This window comes from Schistocerca gregaria, chromosome X (assembly GCF_023897955.1).
Source record: "Schistocerca gregaria isolate iqSchGreg1 chromosome X, iqSchGreg1.2, whole genome shotgun sequence".
Lineage (NCBI taxonomy): Eukaryota > Metazoa > Arthropoda > Insecta > Orthoptera > Acrididae > Schistocerca > Schistocerca gregaria.
In genome coordinates, this window is record NC_064931.1 from 197,419,619 (window position 1) to 197,432,126 (window position 12,508).

The 12,508-nt window shown below is 42.4% G+C and overlaps 1 protein-coding gene across 1 annotated transcript in view; it reads left to right on the forward strand.

Annotated features, from left to right (window-relative positions):
* The window catches only part of LOC126297843 (probable glutamate receptor), a 253,100-nt gene that overhangs the window by 12,537 nt on the left and 228,055 nt on the right, over window positions 1–12,508 (forward strand). Inside the window, exon 2 of the mRNA XM_049989096.1 lies at window positions 11,911–12,083. Coding sequence (XP_049845053.1) covers window positions 11,924–12,083 — 160 coding nt within the window. The 5' untranslated portion in view covers window positions 11,911–11,923. The remainder of the gene's footprint in view (window positions 1–11,910; window positions 12,084–12,508) is intronic.

Here is a 12,508-nt window from a genome sequence, read left to right on the forward strand (position 1 = left end):
GCGTTAGTTATTTTTGAGGCTGGACTGGTGAGTTGATGTTAGCGAAGGATGTCTTTAAGACGACAAAGGCGCCATTATCAGCACATCACTGAGTATGAACGAGGTAGTGTAATAGGCTAAGAGAAGCTTAATGTTCCTTTTGTGGTATTGCAGAATGATTTGTCAGCAATGTAGCCACTATTAACTATAGCTGGCAGCGATGGTCACGAGAACGTACGATTACAAGAAGACCGGGGTCAAGACGGCCACTTAGCACTACCGTGAGGGAAAACTATCACGTTTGGTGCATGGCTCTGGTGTATCGTACTGCATCTGCAGCAGCGATTTGGGCAGCAGTTAGCACCACAGTGACACAACGAACTGTTGCAGGTCAGTTACTTCAAGGACAGCTCCGAGCCTGACGCCCTGTAGCGTGCATTTCACTGACCCAAAACCACCGCCGTTTGTGACATCCGTGGTCATTGGAGGGCAGGGTGGAGGTCTATTGTATTTTCTGATGAAAGCCAGCCTTGCTTCGGTGCCATTTAGGAGGAGGTCAGGTGACCGCGTGCAACGAACCTGCCTGCAGCCTAGACACACTGGACCTACACCTGAAGTAATGGTCTGGGGTGTGATTACGTGTGACAGCAGGAGCAGCCTCGTGGTTATCCCATGCACTCTGATTGCTAATCTGTCAGTCAGTCCGGTTATTCGACTTGTACTGCCATTCATGAACAAAGTTGCAGGGGGTATTTTCCAAAAGGATAACGCTCGCCCACATACCGCTCGCCCCATATGCTCCACACATTGTCGACATGCTGCGGAGGCTTGCTTGATCACCAGACCTGTCACTAATCGAGCACATATAGGACATCATCAGTCATGTAGTAGGGCTATTAGGAGCTGGTTTTTCCTTCTGAAACTGGAGAAAGACTTGGCAGGAATGTAGCGACTGTGACGTGGTAGCAGTGGTCACGAGATTGTACGGTCGCAAGAAGACCAGGCTCTGAACAGTCACGTTGCATTAACGAGAGGGAAGACCATCATGTTTGGCGTATGGCTCTGGCGCAAGGTAGTGCATCTGCAGCTGCAATTTGTGCAGCAGCTGGCACCACAACAGTGTGACAGCGAACTGTTACAAATCGGTTACTTAAGGAGCTAGGTGCACTGAAGCGTGCATTTCACTGACCGCAAACCACCGCCTTTTGCGACTTCAGTGGTGTCAAGAGAGACCTCATTCAAGGGCAGGGTGAATAATTGTTGTGTTTTCTGGTGACAACTGGTCTGCCCCGGTACCAGTGATGGCCATGTGTTGGTTAGGAGGAGGTCAACTGACGGTCTCCACCTAACTGTGTGCGTACTAGACACATTGAACCTACAAACCTGGATGTAGGGTCTGGGGTGCGATTTCATATGACAGCAGGACTATTCTCGCGGTTATCCCACGCACCCTGACTGTAAATTTGTAGGTCAACATGGTGATTCGAACTTTTGTGCTTCCATTTATGAACAGCATTCCAGTGGCTTTTTCCAACTGGATAAGGCTCATCCACATACAGCTCTTGTAATCCAACACACTCTACAGAGTGTCGACATGATTCTGTGGCCTGCTTGATCACCAGATCTGTCTCTGGTCGAGCACATATGGGACATCATTGGACGTCAACTGCAGCGTCATCCACATTCAAAATTAACCGTCCCTGTATTGACCAACCAGATGCAACAGGCATGGAACTCCATCCCACAAACTGACTTCTGGCACCTGTGCGACACAATGCATGCATGTATGCATGCTTCAATTCAATATTCTGGCCGTTACATCTGTTACTAATGTACCAGCACTTCGCAATTCAGTAGCTTATCTCTCACATACACACATAAAAAAGTTTTGCATCACCTCGGTCCCGAGAGTTCTGGAACCTGTATAGAAAATTGGAATAGAAATCAAAATAAACATCATTTCTGCCCTTTGTATTGCTCTTGAAAACCACACATTGCATTTTGTACCACCACACAGCGAGACCTTCAGAGGAGGTGGTCCAGATTACTGTACACACCGGTACCTCTAATACCCAGTAGCACGTCCTCTTGCATTGATACATGCCTGTATTCGTCGTGGCATACTATCCACAAGTTCATCAAGGCTCTGTAGGTCCAGATTGCCCCATTCCTCAACGGCGATTCGGCGTAGATCCCTCAGAGTGGTTGGTGGGTCACGTCTTCCGTAAACAGCCCTTTTCAATCTATCCCAGGCATGTTCGATGGGGTCCATGTCTGGAGAACATGCTGGCCACTCTAGTCGAGCGTTCCGCAGCTTGTGGTCGCGTTCTCGCTTCCCGAGCACGGGGCCCCGGGTTCGATTCCCTGTGGGGTCAGGGATTTACACCTGCCTCGAGATGACTAGGTGTGTGTTGCCCTCGTCATTTCATCATCATTCATGGAAGTAGCGAGTTTGGACTGAGCAAAGGCTGGGAATTTGTATGGGCGCTGATAAACCCGCAGTTGAGCGCCCCACCAAACATCATCATCATCATCATCATCATCATCATCATCATCATCATCATCATCTAGTTGAGCGATGTCGTTATCCTGAAGAAAATCATTCACAAGATGTGCACGATGGCGGCGCGAATTGTAGTCCATGAAGACGAATGTCTAACCATGCCATCCCAAAACAGCAAGGAACCTCCACCTTGCTCCACTCGCTGGAGTGTGTGTCTAAGGTGTTCAGCCTGACTGGGTTGACTCCAAACACGTCTCCGACGATTGTCTGGTTGAAGGCATATGCGACACTCATTGGTGAAGAGAACGTGAGCGGTCCATTCAACATGTTGTTGCGCCCATCTGTACCGCGCTAAACGGTGTCGTGATTGCAAAGATGGACTTCGCCCTGGACGTCGGGAGTGAAGTTGCCCATCATGCAGCCTGTTCGGCACAGTTTGAGTCGTAGCACTACGTCCTGTGGCTTCCCCAAAAGCATTATTCAACATGGTGGTGTTGCTGTCAGGGTTCCTCCGAACCATAATCCGTAGGTAGCTGTCACCCACTGCAGTAGTAGCCATTGGGCAGCCTGAGCGAGGCATGTCATCGACAGTTCCTGTCTCTCTGAATCTCCTCCATGTCCGAACAACATCGCTTTCGTTCACTCTGAGACGCCTGGAGACTTCCCATGGTGAGAGGCCTTTCTGGCACAAAGTGACAATGCGGACGGTATTGACCGTCAAGGCATGGTTGAACTACAGACAACACGAGCCGTGTACCTCCTTCCTGGTGCAATGACTGTAAGTGATCGGCTGTCGGACCCCCTCCCGCTAATAGGTTGTTTACATCTTTGTGCGGGTTTAGTGACATCTCTGAAAAGCCAAAGGGACTGTTTCTGTGATACAATACCCACAGTCAACGTCAATCTTCAAGAGCTCTGGGAACCAGGGTGATGCAAAACTTTTTTTGATGTGTGTACATTAACGTGTGATCTTGCGATGTTAATCACTTTCACATATTACCTTGACAAATGTATTCCATAAATTTCATTACACTACATTAATTATTTTCTGATGTTCCGATTTTTTTCACATGAATGTACTATTTTCTGTGACCGACCTCTCAACTTTTCTGAACTCATACCCACGAATTCTTATGCACCTCAATGCCATCCACCTCGATTGTACACAAAAACAATACAACAAAGACGACAAAAATATAAAGGCCACTCAACAAATTGGTACCGTTGGAATCGCAGTCCAGATCCGCTTATGACATCACAGGTGGATTGTCCTGACTTTGCAGTACATACTTCTGACACCAGCTGTAGAGACTGAGGGTGTGGCCTCTACTGTGGTGGAGAAAATGGCTATGCAAATGGAAGGAAGTAGTACTGCCTACTTCACCAGGATGTGGGTTGAGTGTGGTGGCGGTGACTGGTAGCGAGTGGCAGACCGCTGGTAAAATATCCCTAGTTGAATTAGACTTTTATTCGTGTTAGGTACACAGCTGTGATCGCTGCTGGAGTCAAGGCTGCCAACCCTGGAATGACGTAGGGAGTTACAGGCCTCAGCCAGCCATCGTCAGTAGGTACACACTGGCAGCAATGTGAGTAAGGAGCGTCACCTGCTGTAGTCTGCAGGAGAGATATGCCTGGGGACGAACTGATATCCTATAAACTTTGAAAACTATGATGGTGGTGAGTTTTATAATTAATTACAGATATAATTTGTAATGGAGGGCAAGTAACACATCACTGCTCAACATTTTCCCAGATGATGGCAAGTACCAGGGAACATTTGAACAGAACAATAAAAATTCACTTGTGGATGCATTTTAATCTTCATGGATCATGCAAATGGATGGATATTCTTCCACAAATAAATGGGCAGTATAACTGGACTATACAGCAAACAATACAAATAAAGCCAACTGATGTTAATGATAATGTGATTCTAAATGTAGTATACAATCATATTAAAATCGTGGATCTACGCAAGCAGATATTTAATGCAGATGTTTTGCTACATATTTTAAAATAGAAGACAGCATCATACCTGTTGAACTGGTCAACTAGCTGGTAGCTTATAAACAGAAGAATTACAAAGATGCAATGAATCAGATGTGTTTCTCATAGTGCATGTCATAAGATGACAGGCGAATAAGACCTTTGTTAAATGGCTTGGCTTCCCCTCTTTGCATAATCACTAGGTCAATGTTAAAGACTTGGTATAAAATAAGGTGCACAAACGCTTATTACCCTAAGAAGAGGAAAATGCAAAGATATTTAAAAAGTTGCATCCAGTCATCAGCAGCAGCAGTTAAAAGTATCCTGAAGCAGAAAGGAGTAAGAAGAAGAGGATTGGTTAAAGCAAATAGAGTTGTACCATAACCTAAGGCATTGGATGGAATTGTCCGACTCCTAATTGCTGCACTGGCAGTACTTTCAGTCATTGAATCATTAGCCATCGCCCACAGAGTGACATATCCACAAAGCGCTCAAGAACAGCTTGACGAGGCAGAAAGCCGCAATAAGGTGATGGAATTTGTGCCATCAGAGAAAGACTATGTTTAAAACCACACAGGAAAGGCTTCAACTCTTCACAACAGTAGCTCGTAGCTATACTACTCGACAGACCACTCACAAATAATGATGTGTTTAAGTTCATCAAAAGTTTCTGCATTCTAAAATTTCATGTAATGTTTTGCAGAATATGATGCCTAAGACTATGCAGAAATCTAAAGAACGCAGATTTGTAAATTTATTTGTTTCAGAGGGACCTAGAACTTAGCGGGATGCACATGTTAAAAATATTGAAATAATGTCTACTACTTTGATACGTTTGGAGACTTATACCCACCTGAAGTATTGTGCCATTACTTTACCAACAGTCGTCTGTTCTACAATTTTCGACGCTACCAAGGCTTTGACACACATATCTGTGAGGGCATTTATGCCTGATGTTCCTCCTGGTGCCAGCATAAAAACAAACACCGTGCACAATGCTGCATCAGTTGAGGTTTACATGTGATGTTGTACTCTCAAGACTTTAAAAGAATGATCGTCAGCTCTACGCACGAAAAACTTCACACCAGTTGATTTAAACAAGGAGGAGAGGAGTACTGCATTGATTGGGCTGGAAACATACAACATCATTCCTAATATCACTTAGTCAAACAATCAAGTAGATCTAGGAAGTGATCTAGTTGTAGAAATACCACCTGGCTCATAAGATACAAATGGTTTATATATATATATATATATATATATATATATATATATATATATATATATATATATATATATATATATAATGACCTGTAAAAGACTTCGAGTTATGTACAAATGTTAATACATTTAAGTGATAAAAGCAATAAAACAGACAATATACTTTCGGTATAAAGGTTTAATAGGACCATAATTAAGTTTCGCAAGGAGTCAAATTTTGCAGAAGATTCCTGAAAAAATTTTTATGCGTCAACTCAGCCAGTAGATGTTGTATTGGTTAGTACAATTCATATCAAGGGTAATACTGAAACGAATGCGTACCTCAGCAGTAAACTGACTCACACAATCTATAGGTTCTTCCCTACAGTGGGGTACTCATCAACACCATGTTCCTTCCTTTGTCTGTCCAGACATTAGAACATCTTAAGCTACATACTGTAGGCCAAGATCGGCATCTAGTCGACTTCTGAGATGAAGAAATCGTAATATGTCTATACTTCAGTCAGGAGCAGCATGGGTGTAATCCAGAAATCAAAAGCACACAACTGTCTGTACACCACCTCACAGAGGAAGCACAACATTACAACACGGAAGAATTAAAAATCCTTTATACTGATAGCCCTGAAACCATGTAATGACATCACTTTATATAACCACCCTAGTTCAATGTAATCAGTGAATTATACATCTGGAGTATTTCTACCACAAACCTTATGCTTTGGTGACATTTAATAATAATGATGAGATCAGAATTCTCATTCAACTCTAGGATGATTTAACAAATCTGAGCAACAGTATCCTAAGCTCGGAAGGAAAGATTGTGAGAAAGGATGGAGACTGTACAGTGACATTGCAACTTTCCAATTTTTTAGAATTAAGAAATAGACTGTACAAGAAATTGTGGAATCGCATCATCCCTTAAACATTTGTATCTCTGTTTCTGTGTCAACTCTGGGCTTGAATGGTTTAGAAAATGTAGGATGATTCATAGAGGGAATGTTAAGTGACTAAAAATGTATTAGCATGTATTCACCACTGAAGACGCTAATGGGATACTTTGAGAACGTGAAATGCATTACGTTGAACGCAAAGCAAGAACTAATTCTGGTATGAAGAGCAACGGATAATGTTGTTGTTGTTGTTGTTGTTGTTGTGGTCTTCAGTCCTGAGACTGGTTTGATGCAGCTCTCCATGCTACTCTCTCCTGTGCAAGCTTCTTCATCTCCCAGTACCTACTGCAACCTACATCCTTCTGAATCTGCTTAGTGTACTCATCTCTCGGTCTCCCTCTACGATTTTTACCCTCCACACTGCCCTCCAATGCTAAATTTGTGATCCCTTGATGCCTCAAAACATGTCCTACCAACCGATCCCTTCTTCTAGTCAAGTTGTGCCACAAACTTCTCTTCTCCCCAATCCTATTCAATACCTCCTCATTAGTTACGTGATCTATCCACCTTATCTTCAGTATTCTTCTGTAGCACCACATTTCGAAAGCTTCTATTCTCTTCTTGTCCAAACTAGTTATCGTCCATGTTTCACTTCCATACATGGCTACACTCCAAACAAATATTTTCAGAAATGACTTCCTGACACTTAAATCTATATTTCTCTTCTTCAGAAACGCTTTCCTTGCCATTGCCAGTCTACATTTTATATCCTCTCTACTTCGACCATCATCAGTTATTTTGCTCCCCAAATAGCAAAACTCCTTTACTACTTTAAGTGTCTCATTTCCTAATCTAATTCCCTCAGCATCACCCGATTTAATTGGACTACATTCCATTATCCTCGTTTTGCTTTTGTTAATGTTCATCTTATATCCTCCTTTCAAGACACTGTCCATTCCGTTCAACTGCTCTTCCAAGTCCTTTGCCATCTGTGACAGAATTAGAATGTCATCGGCGAACCTCAAAGTTTTTACTTCGTCTCCATGAATTTTAATACCTACTCCAAATTTTTCTTTTGTTTCCTTTACTGCTTGCTCAATATACAGATTGAATAACATCGGGGAGAGGCTACAACCCTGTCTCACTCCTTTCCCAACCACTGCTTCCCTTTCATGCCCCTCGACTCTTATGACTGCCATCTGGTTTCTGTACAAATTGTAAATAGCCTTTTGTTCCCTGTATTTTACCCCTGCCACCTTCAGAATTTGAAAGAGAGTATTCCAGTCAACATTGTCAAAAGCTTTCTCTAAGTCTACAAATGCTAGAAACGTAGGTTTGCCTTTTCTTAATCTTTCTTCTAAGATAAGTCGTAAGGTCAGTATTGCCTCACGTGTTCCAACATTTCGACGGAATCCAAACTGATCCTCCCCGAGGTCCGCATCTATCAGTTTTTCCATTCGTCTGTAAAGAATTCGCGTTAGTATTTTGCAGCTGTGACTTATTAAACTGATAGTTCGGTAATTTTCACATCTGTCAGCACCTGCTTTCTTTGGGATTGGAATTATTATATTCTTCTTTTAAGTCTGAGGGTATTTGGCCTGTCTCATACATCTTGCTCACCAGCTGGTAGAGTTTTGTCATGACTGGCTCTCCCAAGGCCGTCAGTAGTTCTAATGGAATGTTGTCTACTCCGGGGGCCTTGTTCCGACTCAGGTCTTTCAGTGCTCTGTCAAACTCTTCACGCAATATCGTATCACCCATTTCGTCTTCATCTACATCCTCTTCCATTTCCATAATATTGTCCTCAAGTACATCACCCTTGTATAAACCTTCTATATACTCCTTCCACCTTTCTGCCTTCCCTTCTTTGCTTAGAACTGGGTTGCCATCTGAGCTCTTGATATTCATACACGTGGTTCTCTTCTCTCCAAAGGTCTCTTTAATTTTCCTGTAGGCAGTATCTATCTTACCCCTAGTGAGATAAGCCTCTACATCCTTACATTTATCCTCTAGCCATCCCTGTTTAGCCATTTTGCACTTCCTCTCGATCTCATTTTTGAGACGTTTGTATTCCTTTTTGCCTGCTTCATTTACTGCATTTTTATATTTTCTCCTTTCATCAATTAAATTCAATATTTCTTCTGTTACCCAAGGATTTCTAGCAGCCCTCGTCTTTTTACCTACTTTATCCTCTGCTGCCTTCACTACTTCATCCCTCAGAGCTACCCATTCTTCTTCTACTGTATTTCTTTCCCCTATTCCTGTCAATTGTTCCCTTATGCTCTCCCTGAAACTCTGTACAACCTCTGGTTCTTTCAGTTTATCCAGGTCCCATGTCCTTAATTTCCCACATTTTTGCAGTTTCTTCAGTTTTAATCTACAGGTCATAACCAATAGATTGTGGTCAGAGTCCACATCTGCCCCTTGAAATGTCTTACAATTTAAAACCTGGTTTCTAAATCTCTGTCTTACCATTATATAATCTATCTGATACCTTTTAGTATCTCCAGGGTTCTTCCACGTATACAACCTTCTTTCAGGATTCTTAAACCAAGTGTTACCTATGACTAAGTTGTGCTCTGTACAAAATTCTACTAGGCGGCTTCCTCTTTCATTTCTTAGCCCCAATCCATATTCATCTACTATGTTTCCTTCTCTCCCTTTTCCTACACTCGAATTCCAGTCACCCATTACTATTAAATTTTCGTCTCCCTTCACTATCTGAATAATTTCTTTTATTTCATCGTACATTTCGTCAATTTCTTCGTCATCTGCAGAGCTAGTTGGCATATAAACTTGTACTACTGTAGTAGGTGTGGGCTTCGTATCTATCTTGGCCACAATAATGCGTTCACTATGCTGTTTGTAGTAGCTTACCCGCATTCCTATTTTCCTATTCATTATTAAACCTACTCCTGCATTACCCCTATTTGATTTTGTGTTTATAACCCTGTAATCACCTGACCAGAAGTCTTGTTCCTCCTGCCACCGAACTTAACTAATTCCCACTATATCTAACTTTAACCTATCCATTTCCCTTTTTAAATTTTCTAACCTACCTGCCCGATTAAGGGATCTGACATTCCACGCTCCGATCCGTAGAACGCCAGTTTTCTTTCTCCTGATAACGACATCCTCCTGAGTAGTCCCCGCCCGGAGATCCGAATGGGGGACTATTTTACCTCCGGAATATTTTACCCAAGAGGATGCCATCATCATTTAATCATACAGTAAAGCTGCATGTCCTCGGGAAAAATTACGGCTGTAGTTTCCCCTTGCTTTCAGCCGTTCGCAGTACCAGCACAGCAAGGCCGTTTTGGTTAATGTTGCAAGGCCAGATCAGTCAATCATCCAGACTGTTGCCCCTGCAACTACTGAAAAGGCTGCTGCCCCTCTTCAGGAACCACACGTTTGTCTGGCCTCTCAACAGATACCCCTCCGTTGTGGTTGCACCTACGGTACGGCCATCTGTATCGCTGAGGCACGCAAGCCTCCCCACCAACGGCAAGGTCCATGGTTCATGGGGGGGGGGGGGGGGGGCAACGGATAATAGCTCATACATTCATGTACAACAAGGTGATCAGGAAAGAACAAAACTGTGCTTGAGAAATCGGTATGGAAGATGTCTCATATTTCTGAAACCAGTGAGAAGAATTTAACATTTTTAAAAGTAATGAATTCTGGTATTCAACTGTCATTTACTTTTCATTCATGAAATCTCTATGAACATCGAGTACTACCAATTATATCCAGATAAACGTGGACTGTTAAATCAGTTGTTGATTAGCAACACCTAGAAACGTTATAATAGCACTGGAAAGCAGCTAGAAGGGGAACTTGTGATTACAATAAATTTTGATAGCTGTAAAGTAAATAATGCTAAAGTTTACCTTAAATCAGAGGTTTAGCCATAATTCATAGCTGAAGTGGGGCAATAACGTTTACAGCACACTGTTTGACATTTATGCAAGGTTTCGCCGTTCTTTCTACGAGAGAGCTAAAAAAGATGAATTTGGGTGCATGCTCACTCCTCAGAAATTTAAGTAATTTACGCATATCATCTTGATAGATTGCTCAAAGTAACTAGTTAAACAAAAAAAAAACAGATATATTTTTGATCTTGTAGCTACTAACAGGTCCTTATTGGTAGTGTCAGCATAGAGACAAGGATTGGTGATCATGATGTCTTCATAAGGACAATGCTTACTTAAGTTAATAAATCCGTCAAGAAGGCTAGGAGAGTGTTTATACTAGAAGAAGTAGATAGGCAGTTGCTAGTATCTCACTTATACAGTAAATAGATATCATTTAGCTCCAATATGACAAATGTAGAGGAGTTATGGACAAAGTTTAAACTGATCCTAAATCACGCTCTGGAGTAATATGTGCCAAGTAAGTGGATCAGGGATGAAAAGGGTCCTCTGTGGTTTAATAATCAAATTCCGAAAATGCGAGACGATCAATGCATGAAGCATGTAACAGCTTCCACCGTCATAGCTTAGCGAAAGATCTTGCCGAGAACTGGAGAAAATTCTGGTCTTATGCAAAATCACTAAGTGGGTCAAACACTTCTATTCATCGATCTGTCTGGGATAGCAATAGAAGACGGACAAAGGAAAGGCGAAGTTTTAAATTTCGCGTTTAAGAAATCATTCGTGCAGGACGATCGTTCAAACATCTTTGGACCATCGCTCAGACTCCCATATGGAAGATACAGTAATAGGCATCCGTGACATAGAGAAGCGTCTGAAAGAGTTGAGAACAAGTAAATCGTCAGGTCTGGGTTTTTTATTCTCGAATCAGAAGCATACAAATTTACAGTTGCCGTACACATCAATAAATATATACACACAAATTGTATTTATATTACATTTGCCCAGTACTTTGCAACCTCCAAGGCGCTTGGAGTGCCTTGCAGGAGATCAGTCTTCGTGTAGGATGTGGGGCACAAAAGGCACTGGAGCATGTGGCTTGTGGTTTGTTCTTGTCCACAATCACAGGACGTATCTTCTGTTATGAAGGTCTGGGTGGAATCTCAGTTCGGTCTTATAGAGAACTTCACGCCATTGGCCCGTTACTGAGCTTGCCTCCAACGTGAATCTCTCGAACAGTGCAAAGTCCCCAGTTACTGGAAAAAAGTGCAGGTGACTCAGTATACAAGAAAGGTAAATGAACAGACACGAAAACCTACTGACTATCTGATGAATTTTCATCATCTTCTTCTCAATCTTTTCCTCTATTTTTTCATAGGGCAGACATCCCTATCATATCTAAAATAATTGCTTTAATGACATGGAAGCTAATAGAGCACTGTTCTTATTTTATTCACAGAAAAGCCAGAGCGATGGGGAAAGCATATGTGTGGAGCATACTCATATTGAGTGTACCAGCGGCGTGTGAGCTGCTTAGCGTGCCATCATATACGAATCTCGTCGCAGCTTTACACAAACATTTCGCGTCAAGATGCACATACATTATACACGATGAACACTACAATGAAGGCAGTAAGTACAATTCATCGAAATTTCTAATAACCTACAGGGTGACAATTATTGAACTATACGAAAAAAACGTAAATTAGTTACAAACTACTACGTGCCCTACAAATAGAAGTCGCATGTATTCAGAGCCGGAGAATATGGCGGCCAATCAAGGCCCATGCCAGTAGCCTCTGGGTCCCAAAGAGCTCATCCAGATGATCAAACACTCTTCTACTTCGATGGGGTCGAGTTCCGTCTTAGATGAGCTACATATTCTCGAAATGAGGATCACTTTGGATACTGGGGATGAAATCATCTTCCAAAAGCTTCACGTACCGTTCGGTAGTCACCGTTCCATCAAGGAATATCGCACCGATTATTCCGTGACTGGACATTGCGCACCACACAGTCAGTTCAGGGTGAAAAGACTTGTCGATCGCGAAATGTGG